At 47.0% G+C, this 23,626-nt stretch overlaps 1 protein-coding gene across 2 annotated transcripts in view; it reads right to left on the bottom strand.

Annotated features, from left to right (window-relative positions):
* Positions 1–7,489: 7,489 nt before the first annotated feature.
* RNF165 (ring finger protein 165) overlaps positions 7,490–23,626 on the bottom strand; it is a 293,800-nt gene continuing 277,663 nt past the window's right edge. For both annotated transcript variants that reach the window (XM_030925830.1, XM_010386821.2), the window contains 5 exons: positions 21,005–21,134; positions 18,388–18,492; positions 17,987–18,082; positions 12,127–12,233; positions 7,490–11,689 (listed from right to left, as the gene is read on the bottom strand). In XM_030925830.1, the coding sequence (XP_030781690.1) occupies positions 11,572–11,689; positions 12,127–12,233; positions 17,987–18,082; positions 18,388–18,492; positions 21,005–21,134 (556 nt within the window). In that variant the 3' untranslated portion in view covers positions 7,490–11,571. The remainder of the gene's footprint in view (positions 11,690–12,126; positions 12,234–17,986; positions 18,083–18,387; positions 18,493–21,004; positions 21,135–23,626) is intronic.

Here is a 23,626-nt window from a genome sequence, read left to right as displayed (position 1 = left end):
AAACCAGAGGCAGCCATGCTGTTTATGGAGATACAGGGGGAACAAAGAGGGTGGGATGAGGCCCCGCGCCAGTGCAGCCTTTCTGCGTTACAGGAGCAAGGACGGAGAACCAGAGAGGGCCTCTGACTCACTGAGGGTCACACAGGGGCAAGGCTGGGCTTGATCCTGGCTGTCTGATGGGGGCCCTCCACACCCTGGGTGCCCGGATGGGACCCCTCGGGAGCAGGCCTTGGGGCAGCAGTAGAGGAAGTGGGAGCAGGTGTGTGGTTGGGGAGAGGGGAGAGGGAGGGGGCTGGGAGTCTTGCCAAATTCATCAACCAGATCCCAGCTCTGTACTTTCATAGGATGAGATGGCTTCTTTGGGCCGGGCACTGATTTTCCCTAGGGGATGCTGGGGTCCTGGGAAAGCTCTGTTGCTTGACGCATTCCAGTCGGCCCTCTGCCTCCCAGGCCATGCTGAGACTGCAGGTGAAGGAGAGGGGAAACCCCCTTACAAGGGCCTGGGGAGAAGGGTCCGGAAAGGCGGCCTTCCTGCCGCATTCTCTCTCCTGATTGCTGTGCCCAGCCTGGCTACTGCCCTCATCCCTGCTGTCTACTGTGAGGAAGGAATGATGAGTGCCTTTGAGAAGCCTCCAGGAGGGTGACTCCCTCCAAGTCTTACCCCATCCTACCCTGGCCTGAACTTTGCTTTCTTTTTCTTTTCTTTTTTTTTTTTCGGGACAGAGTCTTGCTCTGTCGCCCAGGCTAGAGTGTAGTAACCTTGGCTCACTGCAACCTCTGCCGCCCGGGTTCAAGCGATTCTCCTGCCTCACCCTCCCGAGTAGCTGGGATTATAGAAACGTGCCACCATGCCCAGCTAATTTTTGTATTTTTAGTAGAGACGGGGTTTCAGCATCTTGACCAGGCTGGTCTTGAACTCCTGACCTCATGATCCACCCTTTTCGGCCTCCCAAAGTGCTGGGATTACAGTCATGAGCCACCACGCCCAGCCTTTTTTTTTTTTTTTTTTTTCTTTTTTTGAGGCAAGGTCTCCTCTACCGCCCAGGTTGGAGTGCAGTGGCACCATCATAGCTCACCGCAACCTTGAACTCCTGGGTTCGAGCAGTCCTCCTGCCTCAGCTTCCCAAGTAGCTAGGACTACAGGTGTATACCACTATGACCGGTTGATTTTTTTAAAAAACATATGTAGACTCAGGGGTCTCACTGTGTTGCCCAGGCTAGTCTCAAGCTCCTAGCCCCAGTGTTCTTCCAGCAGCCTCTCAAAGTGCTGGGGTCACAGGCATGAGTGCTGAGATTACACTACACCTGGACAGGTTTTGCATTTCAGTAAGTCTTCATACTCGTTGCAGGGCAGAAAGTAGGGCCAGGTCTGAGGTGAGGCAAGCAAAGGCCCAGGGTGCAAAACGTAAGAAGGCACCCAACCTCAAGCTCATGCAAGTGCAGGGCTGGCACCTGAGAGTGAACTCCTCCTATCCTGGCCCTAGCAGAAAGCTATTCTTCTACCTATAGCTGCCCTGGAGCTCTGTATCCCAACAGTCCTAATCCTGAGGCTGAGACCAGGCAGCCAGCACGGTGAGTGTGTATAGCTCCTTTTCTGGAAAAGGGCCTCCCTCAACCTCTCACCCCAATACCTCTTCTGCTAACATCCTGTGGTCCAGGATAGACAGTTTGTGCTGAAATGCCACCTCTCTCTGGCCAAGCCCCTCATTAGGGCTCAGGGTGAAGAAAACAAAGGAAGGGGAGGGTTCCGTCCCCCCAGCACCTCCTTTTCTTTTCCTGCAGTCCTTGCAAGAGCAGCTCATTCCCTCCCCACACCCCCTTGGGTATTGAGGGCTCACATGGCTCGAAAGTTCTTCCTTATAAGGATGGCTTTGTGAGTGACAAGGTTTTATATCAGCTCCTTCTTTCCTCCCCTGATTCAGACACAGTCTGTATTAAAGAATGTTTGGAGAGAACAGTAATTATATTGCTTTGGAGTAACCGCTAACAAAGTATTTCCAGATAAAAATCCCTCAGGGTCTACTTTAAAGAAGAGATAAGACTTATTTGCAATTAGCACAAGCTATTTACATACAAACTGTTGCACCGAAGTGCAGCCAAGTCTAAAAAACACTCTCTCTTTTAAGTAGGTTAAACAAAAGCCTTCTAATGTTGTTTTCTTGGTTCTTTGGCTAAACAACTCTTTACATCCAAAATTTTGGTACAAGCAAACTCAGCTCAGTCCAGGGACATCCTTTCTGGATATTGATTTGTGGAGTACAAATGGATGAGTTTGGACAGGGCTGTGGGTGCCCTACTTCCTGAGGACCCTTGGTGTGTCCATCCTGAACAGGCACTCCCATTACTCCCAGCCCCTTTTCAGAGCCTGGTACCAGGCATCAACCACCCACAGACATCCCCAAATGCCCTGAGCAAGGTTAAGATAAGGGAGTTTCAGGGAACAGATGGGGCCGTCTCAGCCTTGGACAAAGGGAGTAAATAGAGTCTCTAAGAAAGGAGGTTTTGGACAGAAGGGCCTGGAGAGAAAAGTACATTTTAGTCCTAAATTTAGAAGGTAGAAGGGGTAGTTTTGGTAGGGGCACCTGAATGGTGTTGCAGGGGAGGTTGCTTATGAACAGGAGGGAAGATGGGTCTGTACTTCTAGCCTAGTGGCCTCAATGTGCATTTTCTTCTAGAGTTTCCAACTGAATGCAGAAAAAAAAATTGTTTTATCAGTGATTTGAGAAGTCTTGGTGCTGAGACCTCAGCCACTAGCCCCCTGCTGGACAGGGACTGCTGGTGGTTGACCATGGCAGGAAGTGGCCAGAGGAGAAGGGTAGATATTGATAAGGTCTGGGAAACCACCTAGGAAAAGGAGAGGGAGGAGAGCCAAGAGGATCAAAGAGAAAGCCAACAGAAGGCAGGGTTTAAAACAAATAATATCGTCATCATCTTAATAGCTAATATTTATATAATGCTCACTATATTTGAGACACATGTTAAGTGCTTACACATATCATGCTCATCAAATTCTCATAAAAGCCTATGCGGCAGATACCATTATTATCCCCATTTTATAGATGAAGGAGCCAAAGCACAGAGAGTTTAAGTAACTTGCCCAAAATCACACAGCAAGCAGCTAGCGCAGGAAGCTCAAGAGTGGGCTTTTCATCAAACGATGTGTTCAACGGAAGCTCCATATTTAAAACAGACCAAAGAGTAGCTGCTCTGACTGGTTGCAGGACCAGGGTGGAAATCCCAGGCCACTCAGTGGTGGATAAGTGTGGGTAGAGACATGTTATTTGCCAGGTTGAAGACTACTGAATAGGGCATGTAACTGCAGCCCCCAGGACAGGACAATGCCTGCAAGAGAAGGATCTTGTTTCCCACTTCCCAGGAGTGGGAGGGGCTTCCCATGGCCTGCAGAGCACTGGGGAGGAGAGAGAGGAAGGAGCCAGGTGTGAGGTTGCAGGTGATGGTGAGGATTGGGGGAGCTGTAGGGAGAAAAGTACTGGCTAGGAGGCACCCGAGAGTGTCTGGGAGTGAGATGAAGACAGATTTCACTCCTCCTTAACCTGAGGGGTCATTATGGTGACAGGAAGTCACAGGGCACATACGTGGATGTTTTCTGAGAACCTCTTTCTCCTGGGTGCTGCAATGGGAAAGGGGCGGGGACAGAGTCTAGGAAGACTGAATAAATTTTCATGTGTTGAGTGGACACAAAATCCAAGGAAAGAGAACTGCTCTTCTTGAATCCCTCTCCCTTCACCCCAAAAGCAGCCCAGACCTTTCCTCCCAGGATCACCTCCATCGTAAATATTAACAGATTAAACAGACAAACGGATAATAGAGGGAGGTAGGAACTTGAAATAGAGACTTGTGGCATTTTAGAATTGGAAGGAGCTTAGGCTACCATCCACACCAGCAGAGCCAGAGAAGAGAAATGTCATGCCACATTCACAGGACTGGCTGGGGTGAGCACATGGATCAAAAGAGATACAGAGAGAAAGGTATGGAAAACTACAGACTTAGGTTCATCTCACTTGAACAAAAACTAAGAATCTAAACATTCATTAACCTTATGTAAACTATGGCCTTTACTTAATGCATCAATATTGGTCCATCAGTTGTAACAAATGCTCCACATCAATGCAAGATGTTAATAATGGGATAAACTGGTGTGGAGATGACAGGATAGATGGAAATCTTTGTATTTTATGCTCATTTTTCTGTAAACGTAAAACTGCCCTACAAAATAAAATATATTACTTTTTTTTCAAAGTTCATTAATGTGGGTTCTGTTTGCAGTTTTTCATTTACTGACCCCACACTTTTTGGAGGGCAGACTCTAGACAATGCAAAGAGCATGTGAGCATGGGCTCTTATAAGGGAATAGAAAACCAACCACCCGTTGAAAATCAAGTTCCTTCTCTTTTATAGAGAATCCAAGTAGCCCTCCAGTTCAAACACTCATCTGAAGATTGATAAAAAATGGGAACTTTTGACCAGGCATGGTGGCTCACACCTGTAATCCTAGCACTTTGGGATTAAGCTGGGAGGATAACTTGAGCTCAGGAGATCGAGACCAGCCTGGGCAATATAACAAAACCCTATTGCTACAAAAAATAAAAAAATAAAAAATTAACCAGGCATCATGGCACACACACCTGTGGTCCCAGCTACTTGGAAGGCTGAGGTGAAAGGATGGCTTGGGTCCAGGAGGTTGAGGCTGCAGTGAGCCTTAATTGTGCCACTACACTCAAGAAAAAAAAAAAATCCCCTTTATAATTCATACCTAAAGGAAATAGGTCAATTAGATGGTTGGTCCACAGTCATAGAACAGATTCTTTAAGAGACAAAGAGGTAAAAGAAAGAAATAGATAAGAGAAAAGAAGGAGTGGGAGGGGGGAAGAAGAGGGTGAAAGAAGGGTAGAAAGAGAAGAGGAAAATAAGAGAAAAAGGAGAGAGAACGAGGCAAGTTGGTGAGAGCTAGATAGATAACTGATAGTGTCTCCTATCTTGGACAAAGACGGAGGCCTGGAGAGGCTTCCTCTGACATGCCCTGGGTAGGCACCAAAATAAACACCCAGCACGAGTAAGGTGTAGTTAGCAATGCAGTTCATTTTTATTAGTTATAAATAAAGTACAAAAAATCCACCAAAAGTGAATCTAAGCATTTACACAATTCCTAATGTCTCCGCCTTTTCATTGATGCACTATTGCTTTAATATTCATAATAAATATTCTTCTAGCTTTCTGCTATAAAATAGTCTATGTAGCAAAATGTTGCACAGCACAACAGAACAGAACAGCAGGAGGATTACAAAAAAGGACAATCAACACTGAGGATAATCCTTTCACTTACCAGGGGCAACCAAATTACCCCCTCAAGGGCTGGTGCGGCTGGCTCCATGGCTGAGAAATGAGCCGCATCCGAGGCCAGGGGTGGAGTGGGGGCAGAGGCTCAAAGGTGAGGGCACAGGCCAGCCAGGGCAAAGGGCCCCTTTCCTCTCTGACCCTGCAGAGCAGCATAAGGCATGCCCGTCCAGGAGCCCTGCCAAGGACGTGGTGTCTGCCAGGCCCAGCAGTGTGGTGGTCATGCTCCCTCCAGTGTGGTGGGGGACTCCATGAGCTGTCTCCAGGGAAAGCAAGGCTCCAGGCTGGAGGCAAAAGGGGAAGCTAGGCAGGAAGCCCAGGGGGGCATCCATCGCTCAGCTGGGGCAGAGTTGAGGCTTTGGGGACCATACACAGCCCGGTGCTCACACAGCCTCGCTGGGCAGTATGGCGAATCTCGGTCTCCACTTCCTCCCTCCACATCAGCACCTTTCCCATGGGGCCTCATCCCCACCAGGTAAAGGCAGTGATGTAAAGAGGCAAGAAGGAGGATAAGCTGGGAAGGAGGGGAGGGAGAAGAGGCAGGAGAAAAGCAGACAGGCCAGGTCCCAGCTGACTCAGAGGGCTACTCTCAGGGGCATGAACTCCCTCTCTCTCCTTTTGGCTCAGAGGCATCAGGCTCACAGCTGTGCCAGCCTTGACGGTGGCTTCTCCATTTCCTCCCCCATTATTCCTCTACAGGGGCAGGGGGACTGGAGGCCCACTCCCAGTCCTCCATAGAAGCTCCTCCTGCCCACAGCCCCCAGGGAGCAAAGGCAGAGGGAGACGGACAGAGGAAATGCTGGGAGCAGAGACTTTGATTCCAAAATCTATGTCCCAATCTGTTTTCCATGGGAAGCATCTCAACAATGAAGGCTCTGGGAGATGATAGGATGGGGGTGCCAGTCCCAAACCCATAGTTTGGGGCTCCTTTCTGCCTGCCCCATCCCTATCTCTAACAAGACATGGATTTCAGCTCACTCTCCAAATGACTGCCCAAGCCTTGTGAAAGGGCATGTCCCATGTGTGTTCACCTAACTCACCTCCCTGTCACCCATAGGATGCCACATATAACAGGACAGAAACCCTCCCAGAAATCAACTCTGAGCAAGCTCAGATAAATTCTCAGCTCACTCTCTCTATTCTTCTCTTACTTCCTCTCCTTTTCTCCTCACAATCCTTTCTCCCTCTTTCCCTCTTGTTTTTTTTTTTTTTTTTTTTTTTTTTTTTTTTTTTTTCTGAGACCGAGTTTCACTCTTATCACCCGGGCTGGAGTGTCCTACCTTAGCCTCCCGAGTAGCTGGGATTACAGGCGCCCACCACCACACCCAGCTAATTTTTGCCTTTTTAGTAGAGACAGGGTTTCACCATGTTGGCCAGGCTGGTCTCAATCTCCTGACCTCAAGTGATCTGCCCACCTCAGCCTCACAAATCACTGGGATTACAGGTGTGAGCCACCACGCCCTGCCTTTTCTCTCTCTTTCTTCTCTCCTGAGAAGGTGAGACAGCACAGCACAGTGGTTTCCCACGGGATCTGTGTCATATTCTACTTGAAACCGAGGGACCCTAAAGATCTCCCAGTTCTCCTCACTCACCCCACCCAGAAAACTGAGACTCAGGGGCCAAGGGACTTGCTCAGGGTCACTGGGATGTCTATCACGGAGCAGATCTGAAAACCTGAGCCTCTCAGCTCCCCAGTCCAGGGCTCATTCTAAGAAATCAGGCTTTTTGGCTCTCTGATATTCCTCTTGTCATGTCTGGAGGACTCCAATTCTGGAGTTGGAGGCCAGGTGGAGACAGTGACCCCTAGTGCCCCAAGACTTTCCTCAGAGGATAGCGGCTGGGTGGGCTGAGGTTGTGGGAGGAGCGAGGGAGTAGGAAAGGCAGGTTCATGCTGGAGAGGTGGGGTTGTGGGGAGAGGGGGGTGCCAAGGATAGCAAGTGAAAGGATTACCCCAGTCTGCTGACAAGTGCAAATTATATTTATATATGTGCTAAATACAGTCACTATATTGGAGTTTTTCACTAGATCACAGCATACAGAATCAAAGGTTTGCATTTCGTATGGAATGTATCCAAAGAGGCCAGCACCACGGTAGGACAGCTTGCAATCACACACCCTGATAGTTTGGACGAAATAAAGTTTGCAGAATTTTATTTAAATTTTTTTTGTATTCGTAGTTGTTTGTCATCGTACCAATGCATGCAAAGCATTCCACTCCCAGAAACAACGCCAAAATGAGGTAATAGGAGTAATAAAAAAAATTAGTATCCTTTCTAAATAAATAAATTATAATTAAAAATGCAAAACAACTATAAAAATAATTAAATAAGAACCCACGATATCTACAAGTTAGTCATAAATTATGATTGTTAAATATAAGGCATTTAAACTCACAAAACCCTGTAAACTAGCAACGTGCCATGTTTTTTGTTTTTTGTATTTTTTTTTTCATTTTTGTTTTTCTATCAGCTGAAATCGCTCTAGCATTTGCTCTACGCGCGCAGGAGATGAAACACAAGGGGGCCTGACAGACGTTGCTACAGCCCCACGCAGGGAGTGTCCCACCGGCAGGCGGGGGGCTTAGGGGATTTCTTTAGGAAAAAAAGAAAAAAAGTCTGGTGTTTTTTCTTCACCATTGAAAAAACTGTGCTTGTTCATTAGGCGTAAAGAGTTAAGAATACTTGCACGGAGGCTGGGAACATTTGCAGAAGAGGAGCTTGAGTCCTGCCACAGGTGGTGGCCAAGGGCGACAGGGGGCCGAAGGGGGTCCTGGCCAGGTGGAGGGGCAGCCCCTGCTCACCCTCTGCTTGCACCCAGCCAGGCTTGTGGTGTTGGGTTGATTGATTGGCATCCTCGGTGGACCCGCGGCGGCACAGCTGCAGCAGCGGCTAGGACGCCCAACTTAAACCCTGGGGCTGCTCTCACCCCAGAAGGCACTCATGCGTCTCAGTCAAGAAAGGGTCTGAGTCCCTTGAGTTGAGCAGGAGGAGGACTTACCAGTGGTCTCCCCTCCTGGAGGTGGTGGATGTGAGATGCTGAGGCCTGACCCTGCCTCTTCTCCACTCTTCCCAGACTCCCTGACCAGTGCCAGGAGCAGAAGCACAGACCCCAGCCCTCTCTTCTCCCCCAAACAGCTGCTGGGCTAAAGAAGTGGGAGCTGCAGGGTTCTGAGTGCCCCATCACCTCCTGTCCCCACCTGCAGTGGACAAGGTCCCCAGAGATGGGAAGGAGGGGGGGCTTCAGGGTTTAACCCCAAAGTAAGCAGCTTCCCTCTTACTTCTGGTGGTCCCCTCCCCAGTCCCTAATATTAGCCTGGGGCAGCAAATTGGGAGGGGGAGGGGACCAGGGCCCACTGTCTCACTCAGTATGTTTGCCCCCAGCCCAGTCTGAAACAGAGTGTGTGCCCAAAGAAAGTCCTTTTCAACAGTTGAGTGGGCACACAGCTCTGCCACCTTGAAGAAGATGTGTTGATGTTAGGGAGGATCACAAAGTGTGAATGTCAGAAGAAAATTAGCAAGCATCCAATCCAACCTCCTTAGGTTGTAACTGAGGAAACTGAGGCCCAGAGAGACAAAGGGAAGTTTCTAGTGTTGCCCACTTTGTCAGTGAAGAGCCCAGACTGGAACCTGGTACACCAGCTCTAGTTCTATCCTGGCCTCTCCATTGACTCCCTCCCACTTGCCAGCCTTTCAGGCCAGTCTCAGCAGAAAGAATGAAAGACTGAGATTAAGAGAGGAATGACCTTCCTAGACCACCCTAGCTACCTCCAGGCCAAAGCCATCTTCCGATGAATTCTTGGTTTTCACCCAGCCATTGGAGAGAATGGGGCAGAATTCTCAACTTCCTGTGGCTATCAGTAACTAGCTTTCCACCAAAATCCTGACTCAGATGTACTTTCCCCACTGGTGGGATCTCCAGCCTTCAGCCTTGGAGACATTTTCATGCACTGGAGCTACTGAGTTGGACACTGTGATGCTCATTGCTGCTAACACTGAATCAGGTTATTCATCATTTTGGCAGCATTGGATGTGTCTCGTCTCCTCAGCTAGATTGCGAGCTCCTCAAAGCTATTGTCTCTCCCAGCGCCTGCACCGGTAGGCACTCAATAAAGATTTTATAGAACACCAAGATATTAGTGCTGGGAGAAATCTCCTACCAGGAGCCACTTCCCCCACTCTCTGCCTGCAGGTGGCCAGAGCAGCCATTCCCACATGAACCTATAGTGCAAGAAGCTCTTCCTCAAGCTAAGATCTGCCCGCCTGTTACTTTTACCCATTGGTACTGGTTTTACCCTTGTAGCAGCAATACAGACTCAAATTTCCTTCACTGTATGGAATTTCTTCAAATACGTGACAAGTATCCTGTCCCCCTCACCCCGGTCTTACTGATATGAGGGCATTGAGATTGGGTTAGGGATGGAGGTGAGGGGGAGACTTAGAGAGCAGTGCAAATGGGGGAATGGTCCGGGGTGGGGCACAAAGGAAGGTGGCAGAATTCCAGCTAATCTGGTGTCATCCACATAGGGAGAAAGAAAGTTGGGTTTGGATTGGAATTTGGTGGATTTTCCCATCTCCATTCTTCTGTCCTCTTATCTCTCTGCTCCCTTTGGGGTTCAGGAAAATTGTGAGGTGGTGCAGAAAGACACACTGTATCAGGTCAGTGTCTCCCAGTACCCCCATCCCGACACCCCACGAGGTTCTCAGAAGAGAGCATAGAACACACCGGACAGAGAATACGAATCCTCACAACATCTAGGTGAGGTAGCAGGACCAGAAATGGGTTTGCACTGTTATCTCTCCCCACTCAAAGGAGAAGGAAACTGAGGCACAGAGAAAGAAAGGGACTTGCCCAAGATTATCAAAGAGTCGGAGAAGGAGCCAGAGACCAGGGACACGGGGCCTCCCAAACCAAGCTGAGGGGCCTCCCAAACCCAGCTGATGTGGCCTCAGAGTCAGGGCCATCTCTGAGGGACTGTATCAGTACTGGAGACATCCCAGGGGATGCTCAGCTTCCTCCCCAAGGTCCGCGGTATTGACCTCAGCCCTGAGTGCTGGCTGAGAGCACTGTGGCCAAGACCAAGCGGCCATCACCTATGCTGTCTTATCTGCATCATCTGGTTAATTTTTTGCATAGGGAGGCAGTGGCTATGTTGCCTCTTTGTGACAGGCAAGAGCACAACCTAAAGGAAGGAGCTGGAGTGAGCATGGGCCTCTCCGCTCCCAGGAACACAGCGAGAAGCTGTAGCTGAGGGCTGAGCCCTCCCTGGTTTAGTGTGGAACTGGGTGGGGGTTATAACTGGGGTCATGCAGTTGAGCCCTGGGCCTGGGAAGCCCTGCCTAGATGAACTCTCCCTTCACCTACTGGAGCTCTGCTGTCCTTCCCTCACCTCGGCTGAACCCTCAGAGGCCGGAATAAGACCCCATCAGCTCCTTTTTCAGCTCTCCCTCTCCCAGACCCCCTTCCACACTCCGTGCACTGTAAACATGAGAAAAACAAAAGCCAAGGTAAAAACAAAAACAAAAACGAAACGAGAACCCCCCTCCCGCCTCCCAAATTGGGTGAAAAACAAAATCCTTTTTCACCGTAAACAGAATTTGGCTTTTTTTCTTCTACCTTTGATTCCTTTTTCCTTTTCTCTCATAAAGACGGGAAGATTGGGGCTGTCGTTGGTTTAGTCAGGCACCAAAACAAGAAACTCAATGAGAAATATTTGGTGCGAATTCGGTAATAGCGACATGTCCACCACAAGATGACTAGAGCACCACACACAACATTTTTCTTAAGCTAACATGCTCTGGCTGCCATCCACAGAAATAGCTAGAGACCCCTACATGGTTCCTACATGGTCGAGAGGTATATATACAATCCTTCAGAGGACAGGATTGAGGGGCCCGTCTGTCAGCTAGTGCCTTCAGGATCCCACCTGGGTTCTCCGCAGCCTGGGCCCCTCCTTCCCGCCCTTGCGCTGGGCACGGCCAGCTCCCTCTCTCCTGCTCAGCCAGGCGGATGGGGACAGTCGCCATTCCGGAGAGGTGGGTCCTCCCCCACCCCCTCCTCTCCCTCGACACCGATACCACCAACTCCTCTTTCCACAAAATGTGCTTGCAGGCTTTTCCTCTATGTCAAATGGCTCAGAAGGCAAAGTTTGGCTGCAAGGGCTATGGCCGTGGGGGGACCTGGTGAAGGAAATGGGGTGTCCACTGGCTAATTCCTCCCTCAGCTGTCGGCTCCCAGTTGTGTCTCAATGTCCACTCGGCAGATGGGGCATTTCTTGCTCATGGCCAGCCACTGGTCCACGCACAGTTGGTGAAAGAGATGCATACAGGGTAGGCGTCTGGAAGAGAGGAGGGAGAGTCATGGGCCCTGCAGGAGCTGAGGGACACTGAGCAGACCAGGAGACACACATCTAGGACCCCTGGGAACTGCCCGGCTATGGAGGGAGGCTATGGCTGAGATGGGAAACCGTGAAGCCTCCACCAGGAAGCGCTTTCAGATGAGCCTGAAACCAAGCCACAATTTTGTCTTAGACCCATTCAGACAGAACACCACACTGTTCTCTTACACTTTTCATCCTCGCGTCCATACCCGGTCATCACACATCTAGAACATTTAATACCCTACCTTCCCAGGGCAACCATGAAGCACATTATAGCACACTTGGCACACACGTGCACAAGCAAACAACACCCCAACTCCCAGACACACGGCGCAGTGATTGGTCACCAATACCTATAAGAGAGGGGAGAGGGAATCAAAATGGCGGTCTCCTACCTCACATCTTCTCCATCTTCCAGCATAGACAGACAAATTGTGCATTTCTCATCTGTGTCTGACTCCTCCCCCTCATCCTTCTTGCCCTTGCCATCCTGGGGTCTTCGCTATGAGAAGCAGAGAGAGGAGTATTCATTACCTGGGCAGACTCACCTGGTGGCTGTTGGCTTTCACTCACAGGCTGCTCTTCCCCTGGGAGCCAGGTTTTTTAAAGTTTGTTTTTGTTTTTGAAATGGATTCTTGCTGTGTTGCCCAGGCTGGAGTGCAATAGCATGATCTTGGCTCACTGCAACTTCCACCTCCTGGGTTCAAGCGATTCTCCCACCTCAGCCTCCCAAGTAGCTGGGATTACAGGCACCTGCCATCATGCCTGGCTAATTTTTGTATTTTTGTAGAGACAGGGTTTCACCATGTTGGTCAGGTCTTGAATTCCTGAGCTCAGGTGATCTGCCTGCCTTGGCCTCCCAAAGTGCTGGGATTACAGGTGTGAGCCACCGTGCCTGGCCATAAAGTTCTTTCTTTTTTTTTTTCTTTTTTTGAGACGGAGTCTCGCTCTGTTGCCCAGGTTGGAGTGCAGTGGCGCAATCTCGGCTCACTGCAAGCTCCGCCTCCTGGGTTCACGCCATTCTCCTGCCTCAGCCTCCCGAGTAGCTGGGACTACAAGCACCCGCCACCACGCCCAGCTAACTTTTTTGTATTTTTAGTAGAGACGGGGTTTCACCATGTTAGCCAGGATGGTCTCAATCTCCTGACCTTGTGATCTGCCTGCCTCGGTCTCCCAAAGTGCTGGAATTACAGGCGTGAGCCACTGCGCCCGGCCAAAGTTCTTAAGTAATACCCAGAACTCCTTCCCACCTACTCTTCTGCAGCAAGGGGAGTAGGAAGAGGTCAAGTGGACATCATTTTTGCTGTCCCAGGCACTTTCAAGGGATACAGAGCTTAGAAAGAAATTGGGTTCCTAACGAATCGATCCTTTGCAAAGCTATAACTGTGCACAGTTTCCCTTTTCTGGTCCCTTCACACCATCCACTCCCCCTCAACACCCTTTACAACCTACATTCCTGCCTTCAGGTTTCTCCCTCCACTTTCAGGCCCAGCAGGCTTCATTTATTCTTTCAGTCAACTACTGTTGACTCATTTATTCACTGATAACTACATGAAGACATCAACTCTTACAAACTGTAGCCATTTTTATAAACTATTTATATTGTGGGATTTATCAAGTTCACTTAAGATAGGCACTATCGTAAAGCAATCATGAAACACTGTTTATACTTGTTGACTTCCCTTGTACTGTTTTTAATTTTATGCTAATTATTTGAAAATAGTTTACCATTATGCAGAAGCCATATGTAGAATCATTATGTAGTTTACCATTATGTAAAGTCTCAAGTTCAGATGGCATGGACTCATGGCTTACCCTTCTTTAAGCCCCATACTTGGTCACTTACAAAGCGTATTAGTACTTTGTAAATATTTTGGGAAGAAGAAATCTAATCAGTGAGTGAAATCAGCCCACTTTTCATGTTCACATCTTCCCACTGTGCCATGAAACAGTCTAACAATAACCACAAGAGGAAAATTACCCATTCTGTCCCTCTCCAGAGACAGGCTGACTTCAAGGTCATTTTGCAAAGAGAAAAATCTGAAGAGTCACAAGATGAAGACTACCCAGAGAATGACTGCGGGGCAAGGCCCAGATGCCAAGTCTCCCTTCTCTGGCGCCTGGTCCTAAACTCTGGAGATCCTGAGTCTGATTTAGTCTGGGGAATACTGTAACCTCACTGGAACACACAAGAAAATCTATTTATTCTGCTTTCTGCCTCACTGTGCCCTATATACTCCACTGCAAACCCTGCTAGGCTTCTGTAATAAGTTTTCCCTTATCTAGAATCCAGAAAATCAGAATTACACTCATAGTTCCATGTAATTGTCATGGCTTTTGAGTATGAATAGAGTCATGATGATCTGCCTGCTTAAGAGTCCAGCTGCGTTTGCTGGAAGAGTGGCCTTCATTTAGCTGGCCCTGCTAGAAAAGGGAGGTCCAATAAAATGTATCGGTAAGAGTCACCTATTTGTCTACTTTCTATTATTTTTTGCCATCATTATTCATGATTTTCCTTTTATAGTTAGTAATTTTAGCTTAATATTACCCTGTTTTGCTGTCTAATCTATATATCTTCTCATTTCATTAACCTTCTCTTTAACTTTTTTTTTTTTTTTGAGACAGCCTTGCACTCTTGCCGAGGCTGGAGTGCAATGGTGTAATCACGGCTCACTGCAGGCTTGACCTCCCAGGCTCAAGCAATCCTCCCACCTCAGTCTCCTTAGTGGTTGAGACTACAGGTGCACACCACCATGACTGCTAATTTTTCTTTTTTATGTAGAGACAAAATCTCTCTGTGATGTCCAGGATGGTCTCAAACTCCTGGGCTCAATCTATCCTCCTGCCGCAGCCTCCCAAAGTGCATGAGCCAGTGCTCCCAGCCCCCTTTTAACTATGATGTTATTGATGTTAATTTTATGTGTTGCTTTCATATCTCTTTCTAGTTCTTATTCTTTGCATATTTTTCTATTTTGACTCGGTATTTTCTATATTTTTATTCTTACATCATTATTTTAAAGTATATTTTTATTATATATAATTACACTCTCAATTTAAATTTTTAAGGTGTTTTTTCTTCTTTATTATCTTTTTCACTTGTGTATAATTTTTAAGGGTTTTTTCCCACATTTTATTTGGTTCCTAACTTTTGTCATTTCTTATTTTTAATTCATTTTTTTCTTTTTAATAATATTTTTATTCCCTTCTTTTCATTCTCCTTTTTACCTGAGCCCTTTATCTACTTGATTCAGTCCATTTCCCCTTTTCATTCTTAGCATTGGTTCTCTTCACAATTTCCTTGTGCCTGTTGAAGTGACAGCAGGTGAGGTGTGCATCCTTGGTAGGAGTAAAAACCCCCTGGTCCGGGACACAGGTGCTGCTCCTGGACTCAAATACACCACTCATTTCCTTCTATGTTCTTCTCCAATAGCTTAAAACTCTCTCTCTCTCTCCAGAGAATGATCATTTTCCCCATGTAGATGACATCCTTATTTACTGAAATGCTGCCATTTCCTCTATTAGCACACTAGCCAAGGTCTGATACATTGTAGGTACTCAATAACTGCAGTCAAAATCATTTATGAATAAATCCAATGCCTTGAGAGGAGCTGCCTATACTGATTCATGGTCTTTGACATTGACACCACTAGCACATGGGCTAGGGGAAGGCCTAGGAGAAAGCATCAAGGTAGCAGCAGCTTACCATTCCTGAGCACTTAGTAGGTACGAGGCACTGTGCCAAGCTGTTCAGGTGCATCATCCCATTGAATCCCCACAGCACCCCGTATGGTAGCTACTAATGAGATCATTCCCATTTCACATTTTTAAAGGGGGAAGTGGACAGAGAGGGGCCAGAAAAGCCAAGCAAGTTGTCCAAAGTCACGGAGCTATAACGGGTAGAATGGAGAGTCAAAATTGGCTCTGACTCTAAGAGTGCTCTCGACCAATGCACCCTAGGGTCTCAAGATGGTCTCTGGCTTGACCATGATGAGGACAGTCCTGCTCTAAGATTCTTAACGTTTGTCAAGCTTTTAATTTCCCCTGGGAAGGATGAATGTTTTAAAAATGTATTAATATTTATTTATTTATTTATTTATTTTTGTAATAAATGTTATTTTGTAGAGCAGTTCTAGTTTACATAAAATTAAGCAAAAACAGGCTGGGCATGGTGGCTCATGCCTGTAATCTCAACACTTTTGGAGGCCAAGGCAGGTAGATCACTTAAGGTTAGGAGTTCAAGACCAGCCTGGGCAACACGGTGAAACCGCGTCTCTACTGAAAATATAAAATTAGCCGGGTGTGGTGGCACATGCTTGTAATCCCAGCTACTTGGGAGGCTGATGTGAGAGAACTGCTTGAACCCAGGAGGCAGAGGTTGCAGTGAGTCAAGATCATGCCACTGCGCTTCAGCCTGGGCAACAGAGCAAGACTCTGTCTCAAAATAATAATAATAATAATAATAATAATAATAAGCAAAAAGTACAGTGTTTTCCCATATACCCTATACTCCCAACACACACAGTTTCTATTATTAACATCTTGCATTAGTGTGGCACCCTTGTTATGATCGATGAACCAGTATCAACAGACTATTAACTGAGGTTCATTAGTTTACATTAGGGTTTGCTCTGTGTTGTACCATCCTATCAGTTTTGACAAATGCATAACGTCATGTATCCACTGTTAGAATATGATACCAAATACTTTCACTGCCCTGAGACTCCCCTATGCTCCACCCATTCATTCCTCTCTCCCTCCCCACTAGCAACCACTGATCTTTTCATTGTCTCCATAGTTTTGCCTTTTCTAGAATGTTATATATTTGGAAACATACAGTACACAGCCTTTTTGGGCTAACTTCTTTTTTTTTTTTTTTTTTTTTTTTTTTGAGACGGAGTCTCGCTCTGTCACCCAGGCTGGAGTGCAGTGGCCGGATCTCAGCTCACTGCAAGCTCCACCTCCCGGGTTCCCGCCATTCTCCTGCCTCAGCCTCCCGAGTAGCTAGGACTACAGGTGCCCGCCACCTCACCCGGCTAGATTTTGTAATTTTTAGTAGAGATGGTGTGTCACCATGTTAGCCAGGATGGTCTCGATCTCCTGACCTCGTGATCCACCCGTCTCAGCCTCCCAAAGTGCTGGGATTACAGGCTTGAGCCACCGTGCCTGGCTGGCTTAACTTCTTTTACTTAATAATTCCTCAGTGCATTTCTGGTTCCAACATGTCTTTTCATGGCTCAATAGCTTATACTTTTTCTTTCTTTTTTTGATACAGGGTCTTGCTCTGTTGTCCAGGCTAGAATGCAGTGGTGCAATCATAGCTCACTGCAGCCTTGAACTCCTAGGCTCAAGTAATTCTCTTGCCTCAGCCTCCCAAGTAACTAGGACTACAAGTTCATACCACCAGCCCAGCTAACTTTTTAAAATTTTCGTAGAGATGAAGTCTCACTATTTTGCTCAGGTTGGTCTTGAATTCCTGGCTTGAAGTGATCCTTCATCTTTAGCCTTCCAAAGCACTGAGATTACAGGTGTGAGTCACTGTGCCCAGTCCTTATTTCTTTTTATTGCAGAATAATATTCCATTATCTGGATGTGCCACTGTATGTTTATCTATCTTTCACCTATTGAAGGACATCTTGGTTGCTTCCAAAATTTTTCATTGATTTTAATTTAAAAAAATTTAAACTCAGGTTTCTGAGCTCTAATTTTGTCCTAGATTCCTAGTTCTTAACCCTGGAGATTCTACCTCTATGGACTTAGGATAAAACCTGTGACTCTGTGGCTTTAAAAGCTCCCCAGGTGATTCTGACACTCAGTCAGATTTGAAAACCTCTGCTTGGAAGCATTGGTTTCTCATTTGTTCACATGTGAGATTGGACATGGAATTATTTTCTAAGACAAATATTAGCCTTCTGTGCAGGTATCCCCTTGGCCCATCTCATTTAGAGACAAGTATTTATGTGCCTGACACCTATAAATGTATACATGTGTAATATACCCAATGGCAAGTCCACATGCACACGTGCATACCCAGCTCTCTTCCTTTACTGAGAGGCCTCCCATCTTCCCTCCTGGCCACACCTGGCACAAAAAAGTAACATGACCCTGGGAAGTTTTCACAGCCTTAGAACATCTAACCAGAGCAAAGGTTTCTAGATTCTGGACTGCACCCCTCTGTGAACAACCAGATCAGAGTCAATTAGACAACCCCCCTGCCCCATTCCCTGACTATGCAGGCTGGCCTGCTGGCAGACCCACCTTCTTATACTTGTGGGGGAAGGTGAACCTCTCAATGGTGTTCTGTACAGCTCCCCGAGTCACATTACCCAACCTGTCCTCGAGCTGCAGCAGCTCCTGGAAAGAGAAAAATGTGCACATGTGTGCTCAGCATGTATAAATGCCCACATGCACACATGATATGGATTGGGGAGCTGGAAGACATGAGCAGGAAGCATTCACATAGCTATCAGGAAGAACTCATCTGATGCTGAAAGACTGCAATATCTCTACTGGCTCTCCCTTCTTCTCTCTCTTACTCTTAACCCTGAAGCTTCCTGACAACCATATCCTACTCACAGGCAGAGGTGGGGAGGGAAAAGGGATGATAAACAATAATGGCATCTCCACCAGCCCAGTTGGTACCAGACAGAGCAACATACCTCATAGCTCTCCCGTACGGCAGAGGTGTGTCTGCTGGGATTTAGTCCCTGGAGAGCAAGGAAGTGAAGCTGAGGATAAGGGTAGTTTCGGATTTCATGGACGACCTGTTGGGGAGAAAATGCCTTGGATAGAGCAAGGATTCAAGGTTTCTCCATAAGTCCAGCATGCAACTTCTCTGCCTGTAACCCACTCAGTACACCCTGATATGCTGTGGGCAGAAGTATTGTCTTTCCCGCTCTTACGTCCCTTTTCTCTCACCAAGAACCAAGCTTTGCCTGGACAAGCCCCAGAATTAATAACAGAATTAATAAAGTGACAACTAACCTTCATGGCAGGCACTGTTCTAAGCACTTTACATGACTAATTGAATTATCTCACCTAATCTATAATGTGGGTGCTATTACTATCCCCATTTTATTGATGGGGTAAATGAGGTACAATAGATTATGTAATTGGCTCAAGTTATGCAACCAAGGGACAGAACCAGGATTTCAAACCCAGGCAGCTGGGTGGCAGAGTCCATTCCCTTCACCTTTTGTTTTAGTTCATTCTCACGCTACTATGAAGAAATACCCAAGAATGAGTAATTTACAAAGAAAGGAGGTTTAATTGACTCACAGTTCCACATGGTTGGAGGGCCTCAGGAAATCTACAGTCTTGGTGGAAAGCACCTCTTCACAGGGCAGCAGGAGACAGAATGAGTGCCAAGCGAATGGGGAGGTCTCTTACAAAACCGTCAGATCTCATGAGAGCTCACTCACTATCATGAGAAAAGCATGTAGGAAACTGCCCCCACACGATTCAATTATCTCCACCTGGTCCTGCCCTTGACATGTGGGGATTATTACAATTCAAGGTGAGATTTGGGCGGGGATACAGAGCCAAACCATATCACCCCTACTCTGCACTGCCTCCAAGAGCAGTTTGATGGTTAAAGACTTGGGTTAGTGTCGGCACCAAGGTGGGGGCACAAAATTAAAAGGACCACCAAAAGCCTCAGTAATCAAGATCAATAATATTTCAATGTAATGTTTTTTAAAGTCAAATAAATGCAAAAAACCTCCATGCTGAGCAAAATGTCAGTATTTTAAATAAAGAGAGTCTGACTCTGTTCTTGCATGGCCTGCCTCACTCACCTCTCCCTTACCCTGGCTATGAGTCAGAGAGGAGTTTCCATCACAGCTCCTCCACTTTCTCACTGTATGTCCCAGGGTCAGTTACTTAGCCTCTCTCTTCCTCAGTTTTCCAATCTTTAAAATCAGGATGATACTCTTTTGTGGGAGTTTTTGAGAGGATTAATGGGATAATTTATATGAAGTGCTTACAACAGTGCCTGGCATGTAGTAAGTGCTCAATAAATGTTTGCTTCTTTATTCTTAAGAGATGGCGCTTCATACACAAAGCATGGACCCTCAGAGCTTACAAAGACTCCAAAAATTACTCATGCAAGCTCCTTATTATACAAAAAGCAGACTGTGAGGAACTGAGTGGTTAGTGACAGAGAGAAGGGTTGGAAGGTGGAATTATGCTTTAGGGCAGCAAAGTGAAGCTGCCTGGAAATAAGATTTTCAATCAAGCTTTTGCAGCTTTCATGGAATATCTTCATTTTAATTCCATGCAGCTTGCAATGTCAGGAACCCAAAGGCCCCCAAGCCCAGCCTGACCCATGATTCAGCACTCTGCAGCCACAAGAAGGCCTGCCCTCTGAAAAAGGCAGAACTGGATCTGCAGGCTAGGCCCAAGAGCTCCTGCTGGGATCTCTTTTGATCCTCACACCAACCCTGTGAGATGGGTGAGACAGGCATCTTCATTTCCATTTCACAGATTAGTAAAGCCAAAGCCCAGGGAGGTACTGACCACAGGAAACTAAATGAGGCCATATGAGGTGCGAGGTCTACTCTGCCTGATCTTAGCCCTGAGCCTTTTACCCACAGACCACACCTTGCCATGCTGCCCCTTTCCACTCCTCCAGTACCCACTCCTGCTCCCCTCAGCAGAAGCAGTTTCTGGTCTAATAGGTCCCCTTTCATTCCCCATCAAGCCAGAGTGCGAATAGGAGCTGGGAAGAGAAGGGAGCTGTTGGTCTGCCAGGGAGCCAAGATACAAGAAGGCCAGGGCACAAGGGAGTCAGGGCATGGGGAGTTGATACACAGGTGAGCTGGGTCATGTGGAAGCCGGGATATAAGGAGGACAGGGCACAGGGGAGTCGGGGCATAGGGGTTGATACACAGGGGAGCCAGGTCATGTAGGAGCTGGGGCACAGGGGAGCCAGGATATGAGGGGGCCAGGGCACAAGGGAGTCAGGGCATAGGGGATTGATACACAGGGAAGCCAGGTCATATGGAATCCGGACTGCAGGGCAGCCAGGATATAAGGGGGTCAGGGTACCGAAGAGTCAGGGTATAGGGGCTTAATATACAGCGGAGCTGGGTCATATGGAAGCTGGGGCACAGGGGAGCCAGGATACAAGGGGGCCAGGGCACAGGGGAGTCAGGGGATAGGGGATTGATACACAGGGGAGCCGGGTCATGTAGGAGCAGGGGCACAGGGGAGTGCAGGCCTCAGACCACCACTGGCACTCAATAGGCACAAGGGAGTCCATTTTCTTTCACTTACCATCTGCGTGGAGGAGGAGTTTCTGGGAAAGTGGTGCATTCGAGGAGTCGCTAGGTAATGCTGATAGTGCTGAGGGATGGGCCGCACCTGGAACTGAGCAGGACTCAAGCCAGCGTCCACACTGAGATCCCTGCAGGGAAACAGCCTCAGTGAACCATAGGGTGGTGTGATTTAGCCGTCAGGTTACAGAAGGGACCTCAGACATCAAGCCTATGGAGCAGAATCGGAGTGACACCCTGCCAGAGCTGCAAGGGACTTTACGTCTCCCAGCCTTTCCTCTTGCTTTAGAGGGAAGGAAACGGAGACCCAGAGAAGGAAGGGACTCTGCAAGGTCTGAAGGAGCTAGAGCAATCCAGGCTCTACGAGCCTTCTTTAAACTAGGGGACCAAAGCTCCCTCCTAAGACAAAGTCCGTCTCTGAGAGGAATGCTGAAAGAAAAATCTAAATCGAGCAAGCCAGAGGCACCAAGTAAGGGAAAGACAAGGTTCAGATAAAAGTGGAAGAGGGAGCCGAGGCTGTATTTTTACCACTTTGAGAAAACGAGAGAGACCTCTACACCTAGACCTACAGGCTAGACAGCTTGTCCTAGCCCACCACATCCCACTCCTAAAAATATAGGAAAATTCATTTTGCTTAAAAACAAATTGATTGATGAATTGCACTGAGGATGAACCAATGGCTAATTTGGAAAATGGTCAGTTTCAGATCTGGAGAGAAAATGCGCAAGATGAGATGGAAACATCCTGTCATAACTGGAAGCAAGAGAACTATCAAAACACTACTAGGATGATGGCAAAAGGGCTCAGAAGCCATCCTGAAGAGGCTTCCACTGGCCAGAGTTAAGACAATGTGCAGGTTGACAAGAATAACTGCAGGAGAAATGGAAATAAATAAAAATTGTTTAGGCCGGGCGCGGTGGCTCAAGCTTGTAATCCCCGCACTTTGGGAGGCCGAGACGGGCAGATCACGAGGTCAGGAGATCGAGACTATCGTGGCTAACACGGTGAAAACCCATCTCTACTAAAAAATACAAAAAACTAGCCGGGCGAGGTGGCAGGTACCTGTAGTCCCAGCTACTTGGGAGGCTGAGGCACGAGAATGGAGTAAACCCAGGAGGCGGAACTTGCAGTGAGCTGAGATCCAGCCACTGCACTCCAGCCTGGGTGACAGAGCAAGACTCTGTCTCAAAAAAAAAAAAAAAAAAAAAAATTGTTTAAATCCAGGCACGTGAAATGATGCTAGAAAATTGGTCCCCTTCAAAGGATGCTGGAGAACAAACTCTTCTTTTCTCTTTCTTTTTTTTTTTTTTTTTTTTTTTTTGAGATGGAGTCTTGCTCAATCACCCAGGCTGGAGTGCAGTGGTGTGATCTCGGCTCACTGCAAGCAATTCTCCTGCCTCAGCCTCCTGAGTAGCTGGGACTACAGGCGTGCCACACCACACCTAGATAACTTTTGTATTTTTAGTAGAAACGGGGTTTCACCATGTTGGCCAGGCTGGTCTCGATCTCCTGACTTCAAGTGATCCACCCACCTACCTCGGTGTCCCAAAGTGCTGAGATTACAGGCATGAGCCACTGCACCCAGCCAACTCTTCATTTTGAAAACTAGTACATAAATGAAAAGAAGCCTTTATTTTCTTACTGTATTTCCAGGTAATCAAATATTTGATGAGTGGAAATTTCTGTTTATAAAAGTTTTTCAGCTAATAAATGAATTAAGGGATGACTGAATTTTTGTTGAATTTTTGTCACCATTTTGCCTCCCCTAAAGAAATAAAGGATCTAAGCAAAGATCATTGATTGTTGCTAACATCACAAAAGAAGCAACAACCAGACAGTAAGTGTTTTCTGGTGGAAGAATACAATATTACCTATGAAGTATTTTTGCCAAGAAATAAGAGTTGAAGCTGAATCTACTCAAGCCTTAATCCTGGTGCCAAGGTCCAGAGAATACAAGAAACTAAGGAACATCTTAAGTGACAACACCAGAATGCAACCAGCAAAATCCAGATAAGAGGACACTATAGGAAAAACAGTCTGATTTCTTCAACAAACACATTGGAGGAAAAAAAAAGGATATAGAGGAGAATTAAAGGAATTTCTGCTTCTACTGGTGATAGTTTAACAGGAGTTAAATTTACCTTTCCACTTTAAACCCCTAGAAAGCTGAACAGAATATATGAAATCTCTGTTTTCAGACATTATATGACAAGCAATGTAGACTGCTATCAATAGAAGGACAACACATGAGGTGAGCCCTGCAACCTCCCTAGTTTTTTTCATGAAGGCATATTCCAGACCATGAGCAGGGAGAGAACTAAGAAGAGCATGATAATCTTAATGAGCTGAGGATTCAGATATCTTATTTCCAGGAGACTGAGGTCTCTGAAAGTTGTGGTGCCATGATTTGGAGAGAAGAGGCAGCTACACAGAAGGAGAGCTCCAGAAATCTGCACGGAGATCCCCTTGAGTCTTTACTGAATACTAAGATCTGCATACCTGGGGTGAAATTTTACCAGGTTGAACAAAGAGCATCCAAGGTATAGTGGGTTCCCAGAGATTAGTCAGTGCTGGGAAAGATTCATATTCCAGTCAGCCAGAGCAGAGAGTACTTGGACACACA

Source organism: Rhinopithecus roxellana, chromosome 21 (genome assembly GCF_007565055.1).
Source record: "Rhinopithecus roxellana isolate Shanxi Qingling chromosome 21, ASM756505v1, whole genome shotgun sequence".
In the NCBI taxonomy this organism is placed as follows: domain Eukaryota; kingdom Metazoa; phylum Chordata; class Mammalia; order Primates; family Cercopithecidae; genus Rhinopithecus; species Rhinopithecus roxellana.
This window is presented reverse-complemented; position numbering and strand designations above follow the sequence as displayed.